Source organism: Cetorhinus maximus, chromosome 2, assembly GCF_964194155.1.
Source record: "Cetorhinus maximus chromosome 2, sCetMax3.hap1.1, whole genome shotgun sequence".
In the NCBI taxonomy this organism is placed as follows: domain Eukaryota; kingdom Metazoa; phylum Chordata; class Chondrichthyes; order Lamniformes; family Cetorhinidae; genus Cetorhinus; species Cetorhinus maximus.
The window spans coordinates 95,816,050-95,831,292 of record NC_135880.1 but is presented as its reverse complement, the minus strand read 5'-3'; the positions used below and the strand labels follow the sequence as shown (position 1 = coordinate 95,831,292).

The following is a 15,243-nucleotide window of genomic DNA, read 5'->3' as shown; positions in this document are numbered from 1 at the left end:
CCCCAAATATAAGTTGTTTTTTACTTTCTTTATGGGGCCAGAAGGAGTAGCTGCTGCAACAAGGGCCAGGATTTTCCGGCCCTAACGTGGCGGGACCCACCGCGGGGGATGTGGCGGGACCCACCGCGGGGGATGTGGCGGGACCCACCGCGGGGGATGTGGCGGGCCAGCCAAAAGTCCATTGACTTTCAGCAGGACCGGAAGATCCTGATGGCAGGTGAGGGCGGAAAGTCCCAGCCAAAGAATTTTTTCTGTTAATTCTACAGTGTTCAGCTTCATCCATGACTCTTTCAATAATGAAACAGCTCATTTTATCCTACAGAAGAATCTGAAGCAGCATGCATTTTTGACCTGAAAATGCCATATAACTGAGAGGCAATGACCGTCTCCAACATAAAGATGGCCAGATATCTTGCTTCGAGCTTCAGTTGCACTACCTACCACACTGCTGAGGTTGGCTAGAAGGGGGCTGGATTTGGTCGTGAGGGAATGGAGTTCTGGAAGAGAGCTGAAGACAATGGAGGGAATTGCAGTTTATCCAGGCCAGGGTGTTGTACAGCAGTGTGACAACACAGAAATAGCCAGGGTGGAGGGTGGGGGTTTGTCAAGAGTGGTAGTGGAGAAGTAGTTGATCCTGGAAGTGCTGGTTGGATCAACCTTCTTCCAATTGAAAAACTTACTCCAACAGTCTCTAGCCCAACCCATGCACATGCCTGAAAATCAACCTCACCAGCGCTTTAGGTGGGAGAAAAACTAATGTTATAAAAAGACATTTTTTGCAAGGGTGGAGCTGGGTGTCATCAGCATGCATGTGTAACCTAATGCTATGTCTTTGGTTGATATTTCTGAAGGGAAGCATGTAGATGTAGGAACAGGAGCAGGCCTAGGGTAGATCCTTCAGGAATCCAGAGGTAATGGTGAGGGGCTGGAGAAAGAAGACTTTGCTGGAGATTGTCTGGCTATGAGTGGGCAGGTAAGAGTGGAAACATACAAGAGATGAGGAATGGAGGAGAGACATTGGAAGAGAATGGGGTGGTCAACTGTGTCAAAGATGTAGAGAGGTCAAGAATGATGAGAAGAGATGCACTAGATATGTTCAGCTCTGACACTTAGGCCTGAGTTTTCAGCTTGGTGGGTGGTTGCAATCGGCAGGCCCGGGATCGGCTGGGAGACGAACCGTCGACCGCGATCAGCCCCCGACTGCGATTTCACGCTGGCTGGCCAATTAACCGTTCAGCGCTGCCAGGGTGGGGGCAGGAGGAGGGTGGGCAATGATGTCGACGCAGGCATGGGTGAGCGCTGAGAGAAAGCTCTCTGGAGCAGAGAGCTGCCTCAGGAAGCTGCAGACCCAAAAACCATGAAATAAAGTTTTGAAAATCAGAAAAAAATGTCCAAGCATCACAACCAAGCACCCGAACATACAGATGAGAAAAATGCTGTCCACAGATTTTTGTTTTTATTTTATTTAATAACAGAAATTTCATCCCGCCCTCAGATGAGGTTTGATGAAAAATGCAAAGTCCACCTGGCCGAATCGCCCATCTGCCAGCTGGAAGGGCCATGAAAATTTGGAGACAATTGCACCATCAATGGGCTTAATTGCCCTCTTAATTGTCGGCAGGCACGCTTCCGACTTTTGCATGCGGCCGCCAAGCGAAATATCACGCGAGTGTGGGATGACACTGGGACGCTCGCCCGACATCTTCTAGTGTGACTCTATGCCCGATCAGGTTGGGCACTCGCCCAACCGCAGGATGTAAAATTCTGCCCCTGATGCCTATGATGCATCTGGATCAATGTTTGACATAAAAAGGTTGTGAAAACCAGGATATGTTTGCTGCAGATGAATAACTTTGCCTTCAGCAATGTAAGAGTTAACATTAGTACACTTCATATCAATCATGTTGGTCCTTCCACTGAACCTTAGACAGTGTCACCAGGATTCTGAGCCTATCTCACTAAATATGATTCAGTGTCTTGATGTCAAATCACTTTGTACAGCAATTGTCAACTCCCTCATTTCAGTCTGAATCCACTCTATACATCTGGGATATTATAAAAGATGGAAATGGAAATTTCTGTCTTTATTGTTTTTGAAAATAACCTGAGTTCAGAATGCCACAAAATGACAGGGGAAGATTTTATGCATGTCGGGCAGGCTGGTCGGGAGCGGGCGCGGAGCCGATTGCCGCCCACGATCAGCTGCGCACCGCCATTTTACGTGGGCGGGCCAATTAAGGCCCACCCAGCATGGCGCACGGCCGTAGTGCTACCTGTTCGGGCAGGGAAAGGAAGGAGAGCCGGGGCTTGTGCATGAGGTTTCCTGAAAAATGCGAAGGCTGCCTGGGCTCTTCACCTTCCTGCTAACCTTAACATTGGACGGGCAGCGCTGATAACTACTTTAATTGGTTTTTTAATGGCCTTAATAGGCTGTGACAGTTCGGCGGGCGCGCAGCCAACTCTGGCGCACGCCTGCTGAATGTAGTATTTAAATGATGGGCGCTGATGTCAGGACGCATGCCTGGCGTTACCACGTGTCATTTTACGCTCCAGCGTGCTGGGCCCGCTCCCGCATGCCAAAGTCAAAACTTTGGCCATAAAGCAACACTTTAGGGTCAGTTTAAACCATTCCCTTCTGGTGGGTAATGATTAGCCACAGATTGGTTCTCCTTTTTACAGGAATTTCCTTTTCGTTATTGTGAAGGATCTTGTGATTAATTCATGAAGTGTTGAATCTGTTTGCTTCCTTCTGCCAAGTATGGACTGACCTGTTGCACTTTGCTGTAAGTACCCCAGAGTAGCAAAAAGTTCTTTGTGCACCCACTTCATGCTGCACCTTGGGCCCTAAACCTTTGGAAAGATTGAAATACGGGGCAGGATTTTTCCGTCGGCAAGTGGGGGGAACGGGGCCTGCTCGCCAACGTGTAAAATGACGCGCGGTGACATCGGGCGGAACTCCCGACATCACCGCGCCTCATTTAAATTTTCAGGCAGGTGGGGGCTGCAGCAAAATCAGCTGTGTGCCTGCCGACCTGTCAGTGGCCAATTGAGGCCATTGACAGAGTCATTGAACTAATTAATGGACCTGCCCATCCAACCTTAACTTTGGCGGGCAGGCCAGGAGCCCTAGCGGGCTTCAGAAAAGCATAAAACCTCATCCATGGGCAGGATGAGGTTTCATGTAGGTTTTAAAAAATTTAATTAAAGCTTTAAAAAAAATTATGGACATGTCCCAACTCATATGACAGTGTCAGGGATTTTTTTTCTGTTTTTAAGATTTTTTTTACTGTAGAGCCGATCTCCCTGAGGCAGCACTTAGCCTCAAGGAGATGAGTGCGCTCTTTCGTCCGCATGTGCGAAAGAGCGCACTCTTGGATTTAGGGAATTCCGCCCCCACCCCCAGCCGGCACAGGGAGCACACAACACTTCCGTGCAGACGTCACGCTGGGCAGGCATTAACTGGCCTGCCCATGTAAAATGACAGCGCACCCCCGATTGGGGGCGCCAATCAGAGGCGTGCCTCTTGCACGCCCACACTTCAGCTTCCCCCCCGACGGGGATAAATCCTGCCCATGTAGTTGGGATTTTTACCCCATAACTGGCCATTTCCCTTTAACTTGTCACAACCTTTTTAAATTTGAAAGCAGCGATTTTACTTCATCCTTCCCCAGCAAGTTCCCAGTATCAGTCCTAATTTCACTGTGATCCTGGTGTCACTATTATAAATAGTTGACACTGGAAGTGCTGGTTGGATTAACCACTTAACCAATGAAAACCCACTGCCTGATCCATGCACAGACCTGAAAATCAACCTCACAAATGCTTTGCATGGTAGTAAAATATTAAGAAATAACTGTGAGGGTTCCTTTTCTCCCCAGTTGTATATTAACAGGGATATCTACACTAAGTTTTATTTATTTTAAACAGGCATTTGGCATACATGTTCAACAAATGTCTTTTATTTTCTTCTGAAGGTGTTGGGGAAAATCTTACTGATCCATCTGTTATTAAAGCTGAAGAGAAAACGTAAGTTACATTTGTGGGCATTACAAATAACTTTTCATTCAGCACAATCTTCTCGTTTTACCTTGGAGAATTTTACATTCTCAGTGAAAGGCCTATGAATGAAAAAGGTTGAATTTCTCAAAGCATTAATATGGGGTAACCTATTTTAAATCACATGGTACAGATGGGACAGCAAAATGGAATGGCAGGTCAAGTGTCTACACCTTTACAAGTCAATGGACATGTTGAGAAATATACAACTGAAATGGGCATGGATGAAGCTGCTGCTTTTGGGGGCTTGAGCAGCCTATCCCTGTCCCTCCCCACCCCCAATCACTAAAGAAAGTGGGTAAAACCAGATAGTTACCAAAGCATCCAGTGTGACTCCCACTGATACTTAGCAGCAGTCAACTTATAAATTCCTGCCACTGAGGAAATTAGAAGGCTAGGTTGCAGAGCCCAGTGCAAATTCTGAACTATCACCAATGGGATTCAGAGGGGGCAAAATGACTAATTATGTGAAGTTTGGTTGTACAGGTACTTTATTTCATCTGCCTCCAGAGGATTTTCTTCTGGTGATGCAAGATGAGATGTAATTACATCAAAGAATTGGTATTCTTGAATTATTGTGAGGCCAATTGCGTAGGTGCAGAGAAGACTATGGGAACTCCAACCAACTATTTCCATTACAATCACCGACTTTTGTGACTGAAAAAGATGCCAAAGGACTAAATATTGGAAATTTGAAAACCCAATTAGAGCATCAGCTACAGTAATCACAGATATTTAAAATTTAACTAGGTGTTGGCACATTTAACATCGAAAACCCCATATGGAATGTTGAGAGGCACAAGGACACATCATGTTTAATTATGTATTTAAATAATATAGCACCTTTAGCTATAAAATACCTGAAGGCACTTCACAGGAGCATTTTAAGCAAAATTTAACAGAGGCACATAAGGAGACATTAGGCAGATGACCAAAAATTTGGTCAAAGACATAGGTTTTAAGAAGCAACTTAAAGGAAGAAAGAGATAGAGAGAGGTGGAGAGGTTTAGGAAGGGAGTTAAAGTTATGGCAACTGACTCAGAGAACCCTTGAAGAACATAGGGAAGAATTTTCCCCCCGTCGGGGGGGGAGTGCAGGAGTGGGCGCGGGCAGGCACGCCTCCAATCGGCGCCCGTGATTGGGGGTGCACCGCCATCTTATGCGGGCGGGCCAATTAAGGCCCACCCAGTGTGACATCCGCCAGGAAGTGTTGTGCGCTTCCTGTGCGGGGGGGTGGGGGGGGGGGGGGGGGCAGGTGGGGTGGGTGGGGGGGTGGGGAATCCCTCAGCCGAGATTGCTCTCTTTCACACATGTGCACAAAAGAGTGCACTCATCTTCCTGAGGCTAAGTGCTGCCTCGGGGAGATAGGCTCCAAATGTAAAAATGGTAAAGGTACAAAAACAAAATTTCCCTGACATGTCCCTTCACTGTCACATGAGTTGGGACATGTCCATCACTTTAAATCAAACATTTATTACATTTTTAAAAACCCTCATGAAACCTCATTCCGCCAAGGCTCCTGGCCTGCTTGCCAACCCTAAGATTGGATGGGCAGGTCCATTAATGAGGTTAATGACTTTGTCAATGGCCTCAATAGGCCGTTGACAGATCGGCGGGTGCACAGCTGATTCGGCTGCGCCCCCGCCGACTTGAAAATTTACGTCGGGTGTACCGCGCTACGTCATCCCGTGTCAGTGAGCAGGCCCTGCCCCCCCAGCTAGCTGACCTAAAGATCCTGCCCATAAGGTCAAAATATCCCTATACAATTAAAGTACCTCCAGAGAAGACCACTTACGCTATTTGACTGGGGGTTTTGCTGATCTACCAACGTTATCATGAGAGACTGGGAGAAATGTCTTAGAATTTCAAGATCTTTGCTTTTAGTTTGTGGAGAGTTGGAAGAAGGTTTGACATGCATGTCTTGTCCAGCAGACTGTTGATGCATCACCAAATATAGCTCAAATCATGTTTAGTAACTATTAAATGAATCTGATAATTTTCTATTCATCTAGTTTTCTTCACCTAATTTCTCACCCAATTTAATTTGTGTGATGTTTAGGTCACAGGACATGGTATTTGGACCAGCTAACCTTGGAGAAGAAGCAATCAGAAACTTCACAGTGAAACATCACTGTAATACCTGCTGCAGAAAACTAAAACTACAAGGTGAGATTATAATAGGGCATCACAAATAAGCAACAACAACTTCTTTCTATATAGTACCTTTAATATAATAAAACATCCCAAGGCAATTTATAGAAGCATTATTAAGCAAAACTTGACATGGAGCCACAGGAGATAACACAAAAACTATACAAAAACTTAATTTTAATTTTTAAAAAAGATTCTGCAACATCATTTTTTTCTGAGGGAATAAGTTCCATACTTATAAAATTAATTTTTCAGGGCCAGAGATGTTGTTCAACTGTAATTAGAACCCACTGTGTTGTTCAAAGCTCAGTTACTCCTGATTGAACAAGACTAAAATTTTTCATCAGTCGTTAGTGTGATAATAGTGGGTAATCAGCCTACGTTCAGACCAAAAGTAATTTCTTTGCAGATTCCATTGGCAAAGACTATAACAGTGCAGCCTGTGGAGGAGCAGGGTCCCATTTACTTCGCGATTTCTGTGGCCAGAATCTTCGGGTCAGCAAGCGGAGGCAGGGCCCGCTCGTTGACGCGTAAAATGACGCACGGGGACATCGGGTGTGCGTCCCGACGTCACCACGCATCATTCAGGCCTTGAGTTCGGTGGGCGCGCACTGGAGTCGGCTGCACGCCCACCGAACTGTCAAAGGCCTATTAAGGCCTTAAATTAAAATAATTAACTCCAACCTCACCATTATTAATATTGCAAAATCTGGGTTATTATTTATAACCTTATCTGGTTCCCCATGTATTTATTTGTACTTGTAGCTAAATCCCAATATAGATCTAGATTCACCTCTTTCTATCCTAAGGGGGTTGGGTCTGGACTTCCATCTGCCATGGCCGTGATTCATTTGTCTGGGTCCAGAGTCATTATGTATTCCAGTAGGATCCTCGTTAGCAAATAGAAGCCTGCCATTGCATGGCTGGGGACCTTTATCCTTGCTGCAGCAGCACCAGAAGAGGTGGGAGAACATTTAAAGGGTCAGCTCCAAAGACTACATCTAAATTTTTACTGAAGGCCTCAGTGAAAACTAACGAGGAAATGGAAGGGAGAGGAGGCCATTCTTCAAGGGAGCTTGGAGCCGTCACAGTCCAGTGCCGGGGAAAATGTCAGGCTTTACCTGATGCTCTTGGGGAGTGGCAGCAAGGTGAGTAGTTGGGAATTTGGGTTCCACCTGATCATCAAAATTTGCAACTGGCAGTGGAGAAGGGCCAGCAGTGGTTCCGATGGAAGTGGGGGAAGGAGATTGAGATTGGACTGGAGAGGCAGCAGCGGGTCACACTCACTTTCCCTGCTGTTTGCCTTCCTGATATGGGGTGGAACAGAGGAAGTATATGCAGTTCACAATGTCACGTTCCAATGGGTGAGGTATTGCTCTGGTCCCTTTGTAATGATATGGTGACTCCATTCACATTTCCAAGGATTGTATTTCTAGGGAAATTTTTCAGAAGAATAATAAGCAAGAATGTGCTGCTGATATACCTAGAAATACCACGCGAAGAAAAAATTCAGGAATGCCATTGCTATGCCACTGCTCATAGCGAGCTGAGTAATTCTTCATCCATTAGACATTTTCAACTCTTTGTGTAATCTTTTCTGTTTAATTGCAGATCTAAGAAGAAACTTTTATAACCCAGGCAAAGTAAACCCTCCCCTTGAAGATGATCCTTCAGCAGTTAACACAAGATTGTGACTATTGGCTTCTATTTTTTTCACAAGGAAGAAGGCTAGAATCTATTGTTTGGAAACAGAGTATCTCTACATCACATGGAATGTTTAACTTTTTTTTAATAATGCAGAAATGCTGACAATTATTAAATATCTGTTCAGTAATTATGAAGCTGCCGTTGTTAACACTATGCCAATAATGTTTATGCTTAAATTTAGGTTTGTTTCATATTAAAATACACCTGCAAGCATTGCCATTCAAAGAGGTCTGCCAGGGTGGTTCACTAGTGTCAGCATCTATTTTATCAATAGTTTGAACAATCAAGTGTTCAGAATTATTTTGAGTGAAGTTGTAAACCTCGGTGACAGTCCCAGCAGAGAAATTGGCAGGACTCTTCGGGTGTCCTAGCGCACGAATCACAAAAGGTTACAATGCAGGTACAGCAGGCAATGAGAAAACCTAATAGAATGTTATCATTTATTGTGAGGGGAATTGATTACAAAAGTAGGGAGGTTATACTTCAATTGTACAGGGCAATGATGAGATCACAACTGGAGTACTGTGTACAGTACTGGTCTCCTTATCTAAAGAAAGATGCAAATGCATTAGAAACAGTTCAGAGAAGGTTTACTAGACTAATACCAAGAATGGGCGGGTTGTCTTGTGAGGAAAGGCTGGACAGGTTAGGCTTGTATCCACTGGAATTTAGAAGAGTAAGAGGCGACTTAATTGAAACCTTTAAGATCTTGAAGGGTCTTGACAGGTTGGATGTGGAGAGGATGTTTCTCCTTGTAGGAGAATCTAGAGCTAGGAGGCCACTGTTTAAAAATAAGGGGTCGCTCATTTAAAACAGAGATGAGGAGAATTTTTTTCTCTCAGAGGGTTGTGAGCCTTTGGAACTCTGTTCCTCAGAAGGCAGTGGAAGCAGTCTTTGAATATTTTTAAGGCAGAGCAAGATAGATTCTTGATTAGCAAGGGGGTGAAAGGTTATTGGGGGTAGGCAGGAATATGGAGTTGAGGTTGCATTCAGATCAGCCATGATCTTATTGAATGGTGGAGCAGGTTTGAGGGGCCTAGTGGCCTACTGCTGCTTCTAATTCGTATGCTCGTATGTATGTTCGTAAGTTAACATCATTTAATGTTTTCTCATAACTTCCCATCAAAGCACTCAAAAGACAGGTGGAAATTGCTTAAAGATTCATTGCTAGGTAAAATGAGAATTCGGTAGTTTATTCAGTTTATAACATGATTCTGTAAGTTAAATATTGGATATTTTGATCATCACTTACGGGTATATGTTGCTTCTTATATTTTCAATTCTCTTTCTGATTGAGTACAATGAAACTTTGGCCATTACAGTCAACTTTTGACACATGGTCATGTGACCTCAGCTTTGTGTTAACAATTTGCTGATAACCTGTTCAACACTTCCAATTGTGAGGCAAATTGCTTTACCTTTCCACAGTACAATGCCCAGAAAATTACCTCCTGTGATAAAGAATTCTACTGCAACCATTTTATTTCCTTCATTAACAGACTTAATTTAATAAAGGTTCATATTTCAGAAGAAATTCAGTGAGGGATGCTACTGGTCCCTCACTGTCACTCTGGCAGGAGGCTGGTAACCACCTTCTGCATATGGTGTAAACAACTGCTTATTGTGTTTTCCTGTATGTGCTGAATACTTGTTCTCCAGAGATAGCTGCGCCCACAGTCAAGCTGTTCCAGTACAACTACAACACTGGCATCTACCCCACAAAGTGGAACATTGCCCAGGTCCGTCCAAAAAGTAGGACAAATCCAATCCAGTCTACTCTCGATCATCAGCAAAGTGATGGAAGATGTTGTCAACAGTGCTATCAAGTGGCCCTTACTTATCAATAACCTGCTCACTGATGCTCAGTTTGGGTTCCGCCAGGGCCGTTTGCTTCCTTGATCTAAAGGAACAGCCCTCATTACAGCCTTGATCTAAAATGGACAAAAGAGTTTAATTCCAGATGTGAGGTGTGAGTAACTGCCCTTGACATCAAGGCATCATTTGACTGAACATGGCATCAAGGAACCCTAGAAAAATTGAACTCAATGGGAATCAGGGATAAAACTTACCACTGGTTAGAGTCATATCTAAGACAAAGGAAGATGGTTGTGATTACCGATGGTCAATCTCAGTCCCAGGGTACCCCTGCAGGAGTTCCTCATGGCAGCATTCGAAGCCCAACTACCTTCAGGCACTTCATCAATGATGTACCCTCCATCATAAGGTCCGAATGGATACACTGTAGCAACTCTCCAAGGCTCCTTCAACAGCACCTTCACAAGAACAAAGCTAGGAGCGTGAGTAGGCCATCTATCCCATTGAGCCTGCTCTGCCATTTGATATGATCATAGTTGATCTGACTGTGGCCTCAACTCCACTTTCCTGTCTCCCTCCCATAATCCTTGACTCCCTTGTCAATCAAAAATCTAACTCAGCCTTGAATATATTCAATGATCCAACCTCCACTGCTTTCTGGGGAAGAGAATTCTATGCACTGAGAGAAAATAAATTCCCCTTGGGCAGGATCTTCCCCCCACAGGGGGGTTGTGCAGGAGCGGGCGGATTCCTGATTGGGGGTGCCCCGCCATTTTACGTGGGCGGGCCAATTAAGGCCTGCCCAGCGTGACATCCGCCCGGAAACGCTGTGCGCTCCCTGTGCGGGCGGGGAGGGATTCCCTGAGTCGGGAATGCGTTCTTTTGCGCATGCACACAAAAGAGTGCACAGGTCTCCCTGAGGCAAAGTGCTGCCTCAGGGAGATTGCTTTAACTTTTAAAAGGATGAGAAAAATGTTAATGATATGTCTCCTCATGTGACACCGTCATATGAGTTGGGACATGTCAATTACTTTTATTAAAAATGTAACAAATTTTAAAACCCTCATGAAACCTCATCCTGCCCATGGATGAGGTTTCATGTTTTTTCTGAAGGCCATCTGGGCTCTTCGCCTGCCCGCCAACCTTAAGGTTGGACGGGCAGGTCCATTAATCATTTTAATTACTTTTTTAATGGCCTTAATAGGCTGTTGACAGGTCAGCAGGCAGGCGGCCGACTTGACTGCGCGCCTGCCAAGTTGAAAATCTAAATGACGCGTGGTGACATCAGGACGCTCGCCCGACGTCACCCCGCATAATTTTACACGTCAGCAACCAGGCCCCTCCCCGGCTCGCCAACCCGAAAATCCTGCCCCTCATCTTATTAAATGGAAGACCCTAATTTTCAAACTGTGTCCCCTGTTCTAGACTTCCCAAATGGGGAAACATCCTCTCAGCTTCCACCCTGTCAAGTCCCCTCAGGATCTTATATCTTTTAATAAGATCACCTCTCATTCTTCTAAACTCCAATGAGTATAGGCCCAAGCTCATCAACCTTTCCTAATAAGACAATCCATTCATCCCAGGAATCAGTCACGTGAACCTTCTCTGAACTGCCCCAAATGCAATTATAGCCTTTAAGTAAGGAGACCAAATCTGTATGCAGTACTCCAGATGTGTTCTCACGAAAGCCCTGTACAGCTGTAGCAACACTTCCCTATTTTTATACTCTATTCTCCTTACAATAAATGGCAACATTCCATTTGCCTTCCTAATCACTCTACATATTCATTTTTTGCACTTCATGTACATCCAGATCACTCTGTACTGCATGGTTCTGCAGTCTCTCATGATTTAAATGATATAATTATTTTCTATTCTTCCTGCCAAAATTGGCAAGTTCACATTTTCCCACATTATACTCATCCGCCAAACTTTTGCCCATTCACTTAACAAATCTATATTCCTTTGTAGACTCTTTGTCCTCTTCACAACTTACTTTCCTACCTACCTTTGTGCCAATAGCAAATTTAGCAACCATGCATTTGGTGCATTCATCTAAGTCATTGGTATAGATTATAAATAGTTGAGACCCCTGCACTGATTCCTGTGGCATTCCACTAGTTACAGCTTACCAACCCAAAAATGATCCACTTATCCCTATTTTCTGCTTCATGTTAGCTAACTAATCCTCTATCCATGCTAATATGTTACCCCTACACAATGAGCTCTTATCTTGTGTACTAACCTTTGATATGACACCTTATTGAATGCCTTTTGGAAATCCAAGTATATTACATCCACAGGTTCCCTTTTATCCACCTTGCTTGTTACTTAGAGAACTCAAATAATCAAACATGATTTCCGTTTCACAAAACCATGTTTACTCTACCTGATTGCAATATGATTTTTCAAATGTCCTGCCATTACCATTTTAATAATGGATTCTAGCATTTTCCCTATGACAGATGTCAGGCTAACTGGCTTATAGTTTGCTGCTTTCTGCCTCTCTCCTTTCTGAAATAGAGGTGTGACATTTGCGATTTTCCAATCTGTTAGAATCTTTCCAGACTCTAGAAAGTTTTTGATGCATTGGTTGTAATTTTCAGTATCTCTGCACTCCCTTTTTTTATGACCCTAGGATGCAAGTCATCAGATCCATGGGACTTGTTAGCCATTAATTCTAATAATTTTCCCAGAAACTTTTCCCTAGTGATTGTGATTATTCTAAAATCCTTTCTTCCCTTTACTTCTTGATTTTTAATTATTTTGGGGATGTTTTTTGTGTCTTCTACAGTGAAGACAGATATAAAATACCTGTTCAATGCTTCAGTCATTTCCATGTTTCCCATTAAAGTTCCCCAGTTTCACCTCTAAAAGACCGACACTAACTTTAGTTACACTTTTCATTTTTAAATACTTGAATGAACTCTCACTATCTGTTTTTATATTTCTAGCTTGCTGTCTCTCATACACTAATTTCTCCTTTTTTTTATTCATTCTTTGCTGGTTTCTAAAATTTGTCCAATCTTCTGACCTACCTCTAATCTTCGAAACATACCTTCTTAGTTAGCCATTCATCCTTCTCGTCAAGTCTTTCTTAATAGAATATAAATTTGCTGAGAGTTATGAGACATCTCTTTAAATGCAAACCTCCCTAAATCCATCGTGTCTCTTCTGTCCTTCCTTTTAATCAATTTACCCAGTTCATTTTAGCCAACCCTGCTCTCATACCCCTGTAATTGCCTTTATTTAAGTTTAAGGCACTAGTCTTAGACCCAAACTTCTCACCCTCAACCTGAACGTGAAATTCTATCATATTATGATCACTGTTGCCTAAAGGCTCCTTTACCATGAGGTCATTAACTAATTCTGCCTCTTTGCACATTATCAGGCCTAAAATAGCCTGCTCCCTTGGTGGCCTCTATGATCTGGTGTGTCTTGGCTGTACAGATTGCACCCTAACTTCAATAACCTCTACAGAGTTTTAAATTGAATTCTTTCAATATTATTCATTCAAATATGGAAGTTAGAATATCATAAAGAACATTCATCTAACTGGGCAATGATCATAATCATGTTTTCTGTAATATATAAATGTAGAGCCTTATTGTGCAAATGAATACACCCACAGGCTCATGTCTCTGGAGAGATGACTATTGCCTAAAATAATTTGGAAACCAAACATATAAAGTCCAAGTGGAATACTGATGTGTTAATAATTGGTTAAATGAAAACAAAATCTCTGTTACAACACAAGGAGGACAAATGGCAGATTTAAAACAGAATGTATTGGATTGTACAGTTTAGGAATAATTGGAAAATCTTGAGCTTGATATTCCTTTCAGTTGTGGTGAAAGTCAGAATATTTTACAGAAAAATGCGCCAAGGATAGTATGTATAAAATGAACCAAGATTTTATATGTATAAAAACAGCCCAGAGAAAACCAGAAAGAAAGCCTTGTGAAGGTTGGAAGTTGCCAACAAACAGCTAAAATTAATATCATATCAAAATTAATACCCCTGGAGTGCACATCCTATCCCATTTGGGAACTCCAGGACATTTTCGGTATCCTGGGAAACCAGATATGCAGAAAGTGTTGCCAGCTGCAGCAGCTTGATCTCTGGGTTTTGGCACTTGACCAGCAGCTGGCGTCACTGCAGCACACCCGCAGAGGTTGAGCTTTGTAGATAGCATGTTTATAGATGTGGTCACCCCACAGCTTAAGAGTATGCAGGGAGAGAGGGAATTGGGACCACCAGGCAGTCAAGAGGAAACAGGCAGGTCGTGAAGAAATCCCATGAGTGCATCTCACTCTCCAAATGATATCAGCAAAAGGATGGAAAGTGTCAGCGACAGTGCTATCAAGCGGTGCTTACTCAGCAATAACGTGCTCACTGACGCCACAGCCACTTAGCTCCTGACCTCACTACAGCCTTGGTCCAAACATGGACAAAAGAGCTGAACTCGGGGAATGAGGTGAGAGTGACTGCCCTTGACATAAAGGCATCATTTGACTGTATGTGGCATCAGGGTACCCTAGCAAAACTGGAGTCAATAGGAATCGGGGAAAATGCTCCGCTAGTTGGAGTCATAGCCAGTACAAAAGAAGATGGTTGTGGTTGTTGGAGGTCAATCATCTTAGTCCTGGGACATCATTGTAGGAGTTCCTCAGGGTAGTGTCCTAGGCCCAGCCATCTTCAGCTGCTTCATCAATGACCTTCCCTCCATCATAAGGTCAGAAGTAGGGATGATCACTGATGATTGCACAATGTTCAGCACCACTTGCAACTCCTCAGATACTGAAGCAGTCCATATCCAAATGCAGCAAGACCTGGACAATATCCAGGCTTGGGCTGAAAAGTGGCAAATAACATTTGTGCCACACAAGTGCCAGGCAATAGCCATCCACAGCAAGAGAGAATCTAACCTTTGCACCTTGACATTTAATGGCATTACCATCACTGAATCCCCCCACTATCAGCATCCTGGGGTTACCATTGACCAGAAGCTAAACTGGACTAGTCATATAAATACTATGGCTACAAGAGAAGGTCAGAGGCTGGGAATTCTGTGAAGAGTAACTCACCTCCTGACTCCCCAAAAGCTGTCCACCATCTACACGGCACAAGTCAGGAGTGTGATGGAATACGATCCACTTGCCTGGATAAATGCAGCTCCAACAACACTGAAGGACCTCGACACCATTCAGGACAAAAGCAGCCTGCTTGATTGGAACCCCATCCACCACAATGAACATCCACTCCCTCCACCACCCACCGACACACTGTGGCAGCAGTGTGTACCATCTACAAATGGACTGCAGCAACTCACCAAATGTCCTTCAACAGCACCTTCCAAACTCGTGACCTCTACCACCTAGAAGGACAAGGGCAGCAGATGCATGGGAACACCACAATCTGCAAGTTCCCCATTCAAGTCATACACCATCCTGCCTTGGAATTATGTTGCCGTTCCTGCACTGTCGCTGGGTCAAAATCGTGGAGCTCCCTTCC

The 15,243-nt window shown here is 43.9% G+C and overlaps 1 protein-coding gene across 1 annotated transcript in view; it reads left to right on the top strand.

Annotated features, from left to right (window-relative positions):
• Nucleotides 1–9,387, top strand: part of trpm6 (transient receptor potential cation channel, subfamily M, member 6) — a 186,879-nt gene extending 177,492 nt beyond the window's left edge. Inside the window, exons 34-36 of the mRNA XM_078559318.1 lie at nt 3,975–4,026; nt 6,116–6,222; nt 7,819–9,387. Coding sequence (XP_078415444.1) covers nt 3,975–4,026; nt 6,116–6,222; nt 7,819–7,901 — 242 coding nt within the window. The 3' untranslated portion in view covers nt 7,902–9,387. The remainder of the gene's footprint in view (nt 1–3,974; nt 4,027–6,115; nt 6,223–7,818) is intronic.
• The last annotated feature ends 5,856 nt before the right edge of the window (nt 9,388–15,243 follow it).